Source organism: Trypanosoma equiperdum, assembly GCF_001457755.1.
Source record: "Trypanosoma equiperdum strain OVI genome assembly, contig: ctg_1174, whole genome shotgun sequence".
In the NCBI taxonomy this organism is placed as follows: Eukaryota; Euglenozoa; class Kinetoplastea; order Trypanosomatida; family Trypanosomatidae; genus Trypanosoma; species Trypanosoma equiperdum.
In genome coordinates, this window is record NW_027123143.1 from 30,111 (window position 1) to 37,810 (window position 7,700).

General features: G+C 48.3%; 3 protein-coding genes across 3 annotated transcripts in view; all 3 read right to left on the bottom strand.

The window, feature by feature from the left end:
• Positions 1-482: 482 nt before the first annotated feature.
• On the bottom strand, positions 483-4,868 carry TEOVI_000541800 (uncharacterized protein; the record flags this gene model as incomplete). The annotated part of the gene is made up of 1 exon (XM_067220519.1): positions 483-4,868. The coding sequence occupies one exon, from the start codon at positions 4,866-4,868 to the stop codon at positions 483-485; it is 4,386 nt and encodes a 1,461-aa protein (XP_067076620.1).
• A 722-nt stretch (positions 4,869-5,590) lies between these two features.
• TEOVI_000541900 (uncharacterized protein) lies at positions 5,591-6,571 on the bottom strand (the record flags this gene model as incomplete). The annotated part of the gene is made up of 1 exon (XM_067220520.1): positions 5,591-6,571. The coding sequence occupies one exon, from the start codon at positions 6,569-6,571 to the stop codon at positions 5,591-5,593; it is 981 nt and encodes a 326-aa protein (XP_067076621.1).
• A 939-nt stretch (positions 6,572-7,510) lies between these two features.
• Positions 7,511-7,700, bottom strand: part of TEOVI_000542000 (mitochondrial RNA binding complex 1 subunit) — a gene marked incomplete at both ends in the record, with an annotated part of 969 nt that continues 779 nt past the window's right edge. The window contains one exon of the mRNA XM_067220521.1: positions 7,511-7,699. Coding sequence (XP_067076622.1) covers positions 7,511-7,699 — 189 coding nt within the window. The remainder of the gene's footprint in view (position 7,700) is intronic.

The window sequence follows — 7,700 nt, forward strand, 5'->3', positions numbered from 1 at the left end:
TTTAGGATAATTCTACAACCTTCAGGTATCTTTTTATCTTTGATTTCTTTCGTTGACGGGCTAGACACTCTCGAATATTTGTAGTTTGTTTGGTTGTGTAGGTGCAACGAGAGCGATTAGTAAGTTAGAAGAAGAAGTTTAAAGATAAAAATTCAAAACAGTTCAAAACTGTTTGTTTCTCATATTCGGACAAAGAACAAACTTCTCCGCAATATTTCCCTCCCCCCTCCCTCATTCGAACCGAATTGTTGGTTAAGTGGCACAACGATAGAAACCAATTAAAAGCTATTTAAACACTCCTTTAGTACCTCTCCCGTTCCTTGAAGTAGCACAAACGCAGAGCGTTGTCCCCATTACCCACAACACGAACTGTGGGGTACATGGTACTTACGGGGGCAGCAGCGTGTTCAAATGCACACTTCGTGTAAACAAGGTAATGTTTGAGGAAGTACAAAAAAGAAAAACTGCTCAAACAATAAATCTCATTGGCCTCTGTCACGTTTTCTCCATCTTCGGTACCTGCGGTTATGTCCATGATGCTCATCATCCTGTTCATCTCGATCAAAATCCCATTCCCAATGCCGATCCCGGTCGCGGTTAGCATCACGATCCCGTTCACGGCCACGGCTGACCTCACGATCACGGTCATAATCGCGAGCCGCCCCACGGTCATTGTCACGCTCACGAGAACGATCCCGGTCGCGGGCCCGGTCTCCACCACGTCGACGCAAGCGACCATGCCGGTGGTCGTGATTACTATCAGCCTCATGATCGTTCTCACGATCTCGTTTTCGCTTAGATGAACCCGTAGTACGACCATCAACACCTGCTGAACCTTGCGTCTCGGTTCGTGCTGCCACGGACGTTTTGGGGTCTGGTGAAACCATGAACAACTGCTCAGCACTCACCGCAGGCCCTGTCATCCTCTCTAGAAGTGGACATTCCACAGATGCTAACAGATTGACAGGATGAGTGCTATCCGTTGACAGAATTATCCCGAGCGTTTGCTGACGTTTCTTCACAGCGTCCAGGAACAGTTCCTTGTTTCGCCTGACGAGCCCAACAACACGCCGCATGTGAAAAGTTAGAGTGTAAGCCTTCCAATCACCGAGAGAAGTATTCTCACCGAGAAACCGAGCAATGTTCCGCGTCGTATCCATAATAAGTGTTTGGAGAAGTGCGGCAGCATCCTTTCCTGAAGCAGGAAGCACATCATGGATCCAGTTGTTTTGAGTACCCTCGGTTCTTGCAGGCACGTTCGCCTCTGCAGTCGTTGGTGGTTGCTTTTGCTGATCCCCATGAGGAGGGACAGCACGACAGGGATTCAACCTATAGGGCAAAACAATTTCATCCACCAAAACGCCCAGGAATGCCGCGAGGGCAGTGCACTCCATTTTCGTGGCGTGTAAAACTTTTGCGTTCGCCTGCAAAACGATACGACGCACGGCATTCAATAGTGCACGAGATTCAAGATTACCAGCGCATGATATCAGCCACTTCTTCACTGCAATTCCGGTCAGCACGGCATCTGCTACAGAAGTTCGCGCGCGCATTACAAACACAGTGATCACTGCATCCATATAGGGTTTTACAACCGCATTCAGCAGCTTGTCGTCACCTGAAGCAGGGGCTTCAGAGCCCTTATTGATTGCACTACCCGTTACTGCAATTGGGGCTTCTGCTTGTGCACCCGTAGTTGGGGAAACTGTCGATTCTTCCTGCACCTTCAAAGTAGCGCTCGAAGTATCAGTAGTCGTGTTAGCAACCTCCTTTTTCTCTTCTACCATTGAGTCAGTGGGAACGGGCCCCGCCTGCTGCTGGACGTCTGCCGGTGCGTTGTTAGCTGCCCTTTGGCGAAGCGCATCGAAATCGTGTTTGACAGATGCCGATATACCCGTGTCCAATTTCTCCTGTGTTGATATGTCTTTCTCTTTCGTTGTGGGTTGTTCTAGCATGGCGCGGCATGCTAAAAGCGTTTTCGTTGGAATACTCTTCATATAATTTCGGTTGCACAACCTCAATAAATTCATTGCACACACGTTCGCACGTGAGTCAATATCCTCTAACTCCATACTGCACAAGTAATCACACCAAGCATGAGGAATATGTGGCTTAACTTCCTCATCGTACGCCACGTTGCCCTGTAAGAGGACTGCTAGTGCGAGCCGTGGCAAAACTGGTCCTTCCCGAGCCACATTAGCCCTAGAGAGTAGTTTTTCCACGATGGCTTTTTGTACTTGCTGACGTCTTGACACATCCCAGTAGGTTACTGTATTGCATAGACGCATCACACCCATGAAAAAAGCTGTCATCGCATCGACGACAACACACCCCGCACCAGTTGGCCCAAGAAGACGCGCTTCGCCTACACCTCGCAACCGCGCCATCACCAACTCTCCAATGTGTGCAACAATTTCAACGAAGAGCCGCCGGACCACATCAACCTCCTTCTCCTTCTCTCCTCCGCTTTTTGACATTTTGTCATCACCATCCCTCTCCTTCTTTACTGATCCCGGGGTCATAAGAATGTTGTGGAAGAACTGCAGGGCATCGTTTTTCGCATTTAAAGCGAGCCGCTGCGGTTGACGGCTATAGTATCCACGCGGCAACTCCTCCAGATACGCGACCTCAGCACAGCGCGGGTACCGCAGGGCACAAGCCACGTGCTCAGCGTCTTTTGCAGTACTGTGATCCACTCCAATAGCCCTTAGCGGAGGAAGAAAGAAGGCGACGAGCCCGTACTGGTGTCGCTGCCTTATGAGACGATGAAGACACGACATCATGGGCAGACCAGGCGCAAAGAAACGGCGAGCAGCCAGTCGAACATGCTGAATCGTCGTTTTTTCAAAGAGTGGTGAGTCACTTGCCACAAACCCTAAGAACATGAGCCACTCGCTCACAGCTACACTACAGCTTCCAGTTCCACTTGTAATTATGGATTCCTCGAGGGCGGCTGCAAAAAGTCTTTCAACAAATTGCGAAGTATTGACGGTATGATCAGCGACACAGCTATCTTTTCCAGCCGCTGTGGAGTTCAGAACCGACTTCACATCTTCGCACAAACTTGCCAAAGAGCTTTCAATGAAGTTGGCGACAGCAAAGAATTTAGGGAAAAACATGAAGGCCACATCATCCGCATCGAGGGTTGCCTCACTAAACGCTGTAGAACGTGATGCACTAGACATGCCCCGATCGGTAATGATGGCCTCAAAGTCACACCTATCCGCTTCAGCCCCTGTCGCACACAATGACTTAATCAGATGCTGCAATGTCGCAAGAGGCCTGTGAACAAGAAGTACACGCAACGCTCTCTTGTGTATATCGCTTGGCACACTTGTCTTATCAAGAGCAGAGGAAATGATGCCATTTAGTGCCTTGCTACATGCTTCAACAAGGGTTAACGGTGTCCCTCTGCTTACCATGGCATTCGATGATGACAGCAGAGGCGTCGCGACTGCTCTGCTATGCCACGAGAGAAACGCTCTCATAGCGGTATGCTCCCTAAAACCCTTCGTAATGTTCGCGTTATCCCTACATTCTTCGCTGTCGGTGGGTTGCACCCGTTCTCGTGCGGCATGAAATGTGCGGGACGCAATGTCTGCAAGTAACACGGGCCACGGTGTAAACTCGTCAAGCTGTTCAAGAAGAACAAACACTCGTTGAACTTCCTGCTGTAAACCTCTGAGCAAACCACGGGCTTCTGCTGCAGGGAGCATACCCTCAGTTTTGGGACACTCGGTGCCCTTGCTGTCCTTATCCCCATCGATACATTTATGTGCGCTGACCCCGTGAGAATCACCACCAGCAGAACCTTCACTCTTGAGGGCGTTAAAGCACGTAAGCATGGAATGGAGAAAATCTCCGCACACGGGAAGCCACCTCCCAAGGGATTGCACCATGGCACCGGCCATTGAAGAGGTTGCGACAACAACATAACCGTTGCCCTCGTTGTTGTTAAGATCTTTTGTAGATTTCCTGGCGGACGTCTCAACATACAACTTCCTGAGCACTTTGGCCACATTGGAAACGAAGGAGCGCACCTCGAAGTCCTTCACAGCATCACCGGTTTCTCCCTCGGCTCCCGATACTGCGTGTGTCCCGCACGACCGCAGCATCGTCTCTTCCAATTCCAAAAGCTCCACATGAAACAGCTCCCACATTCGCTGTACGAACTTCGGTAACAATTGTATCTGTTCAACAAAAGTTATTTTTAAATGATTTTGGAGATAGTGACCGAGAGCTCCAAGTAAGTCATCTTGACTCAAGGCGTGCTCACCTGAAGAAGAGGCACAAATCCAATGGTTAACGTGCGTGAAGGCAATTCCTTCAAGAAGGCAGTCCACGAGGGCACTGAACCGGTTTGCTGTTTCATCTCCGCCGCCAGCGGCATCGAAGTGTGTCTTCCACTCAAGAAAAATAACGTCAAGCACGATATGGAGGGCCTTTTGATGAAGGGCAATTGTTTCTCTCCTACTCACAGCGACTACGGAAGCCTGCTTTTCCGGACTCCCTTCAACCTTATCCTTCTCACACTTCCCCTGTGCTTCAGTGAAGGCAGACAGTAGTTGATTGCGTGCCTCCACAAGTTTTTTGTGCCATGCCAATGTCATTGTTGATTTCCACCCCTCAGCATTCCGCTTGGCACGTGGGGATGTTGTCGTATCCACAACAACCCGTGCCCTTGCTTTCACTTCATCTTTACAAGACTGAATCACACCCTCTACATATGGGTTTGAGAGTGCACTTTTTAGTTCGACTGTCAGGGTTCGATGAGTCCACCAAAACTCAAAGAGAGGTCGCTCCTCCGGTTGCTTTTCTTCCGCTTTGGACTGAGTCCCCTTTCCCTTTTGTCGCTTTTCCCGCTTCATACAATTCAATAATGCCTTCGTACTCTGCAGAAACCGTCTACGTCCTTACTCACCTCTGGTGTAGGCGTGAGTCAGAACGACAACGAGGAAAAAATAGAAAACGCAAACGGATATTCCACGAGAAAGTTGAGAGAACACACAAATTCACTCACATATATACTACATATAGTAAGCAAAAAGATATGCGAAGTATCATCCTTTCAGATACCCTCCTGTGAGAACATGTAGTCGCAACATGAATCAAATGTAAGATGTAGAACTGCAAATAAATACCCGAGAAACATGAAAATAAATTTAATTAATCCTCCTCCCGCAGTTCGCCTCGCTTTTATCCCTCTAAAAAAAGCTCACTTGAGTCCCTATATCGGCGATGTGAATCAGACGATATCGAACCTCTGACAAACTCAAAGGATGAACGAATGAATCAGGTGAAAAACCGATTTGTTGCGCCACATTAATTTTTGTTGTTGAAGGAACATGAAATTACAAACTATTTTCACACGTGTCGCCTCCGCTTTCAATGTTTCCCTGTTTATGTGCCGTGCTTCCCTGCTATTCGTCCCATTACTTCTCCATTCATCAAAGGACCCCCCCCTCCTCTACAACATCATACCCACCCCTTCCGTCCCCCAGAAACATCTTAGAGCAAAGGAGCGCGTACAAGGCATAGTAAAACGCAATTTCACTGTATTCCCTTTGAAGTAGAAAAGCCCACTATAACGTCACTGGGTGTGCTGTGGCTCCTGCGACCGCTGCAAAGCCATTGAACGACGAACATGAAAAGTATGCTCACCGCGACCCTGCTGCCGCACCTCAAAGTATTGCGGATACCTCTCAAAGAATTGCATTGCCTTCAACCCGGGTTTTCCCATGCATCGGACGCGCACCTCCTCCGGAATGCCCAGTTCTGTAAAGGGAGACCATTCGTTAGGGATGTACTGAAGCACGGTGTTTAAACGTTGCTGCTTTTCTGAAAGTGGGTCATGTTGAAGAACGCGAGCATTGATGTCATCCGGTTTCAAGGGACTCGACGCTGGCGCCTCAGGAGATGAGGGAGAAGACGACGACCTTACACCTGCAGCATAAGTAGAAGCGGAAATATGAGAAGTGTTTTCGAGCACCATCGGCCTCGCATTCGCCGGTACCAAATGCGGTGGTGAGCAAAAGATCGTACGGTTGCGCAACGCCCCCTGCTGATACAAAGCAAAGTTTCGTGGATACTGCAACAGAAGCTGCTCAAGTGGAACCTTGTTCTTCACCAGCGTTTTCTTGCTGTCAGCCGACAGTGCACGGAAGAGTGATCCGATTGGTACGGGCCTGCTCAACAGTGCTTGAACCTCCTCCAGCAGGTTATTTACAGCCTCCTCCTGTTCCGTCGACTTTGCAGAAGCGGAGTTGGTAGGTTTGGTTCCAACTGAGGCGCCACCTTCAAAACTATGTTGCTCGCAGTGCTGATGTAAATCTGTATTAGTGCCCCCACCGACTGCAGAATGTAAGCGGCATCGTGTGGAAAATGTGGGGGTAACAAACGCCGCAGAAGTGATCATATCTCCTCCAATAATGCGGTGGGAGCCCATAATAAAACTGTAGTTACGCGTACTCCCAGTCCCGCAACTGCCATGTGATGCGAGACGAGTGTTTAAATGGCCTGGGAGAAAAGCCAGTTGTCTCCAATACAGTGAACCATGCGTGGTTGTTCGCATATGTAAGTCTTTCCCAACTTTTTAAGTTAAAAAGAAAGTACAAATAAATGCACGAAAACAAAGTTCACCGGACCTTGAGAGCAGTAATATGGCACAAACCCTAAAATTAGCACACAAGAGGGAGGAGAAATGATAGTCCTGTGGGAGCAGCGTCCAATACCGTTATGAATTAAGGCAACATACTGCAGAGCACGTTCAAAAAAAAAAGATGAAAGAGTGTGAGGAAAAAGAAATGACAACGAAAAAAATAACAATAAATATACCACACACGCATTTGTTTCGTCTATCACCGTCGTTGCTTCTTTCCTTACTCTCCCACCGTCCCCCTGTACCCACCCTCAGACCCCTTATCATTCTACTTGCACCGCATAGGGAAAAGAGATCACAGTTGAATTGCTCCACAAATTCTGCGCTCTCTTCTGAATGATATTATCAAATTTCACAGTGACTCTTTTTCTTACCCTTATTTATTCATTGCTTTTGAAAAGCGATGTTTTACTGAGCACTGTCTCTCTTTTCTTTTTTTTTTTCCGGTGCATCAACATGCAGTAGCGAGAACCGTAGCGGGAACATGCACAAAGCGCATGATGTGAGCATTTGCTTCCCCAGCCACCACGGCTTCACATTTCATCACATATAGCGTGCAAAAAAAATGTTGATGGAAGCAGTTGAGGAAACGGGTGTGTTTTAAAAAACAAGGACACAGAAGAGGGATGCCTCCTTCAACTAAGGGAAAATCAGTCCTCAGATTTTCTGAACTACACATGACCTAAACAACAACGGCGAACAAAAAAATCTGTGAGCGCCACCGAGGCACGAACAAAGTACTTGCACAAAATAACACAAAAAGAATACAAAAAGAATACAAGAGATTTTTGGGAGGAGGAGGAGGAAGAGGAAGAGGGGGAAAACGAATGAAACTAAGCAAAGTGGAAAATGTTAGCTGCACATACCCCGACCCACCGTAAACGGATAACACCGTCGCTTGCTTTCCGCTTCTACATATCTTAATTTAAGCCTCCTAGCGGCGGTATTGCCCCCCAAATCCACGCTCCTCACCTCGCCCCATTCGACCGCTGTCCCTTCCCCCGTTACCTCTGCCACCTCTGAAGCCACCACCACCACCACC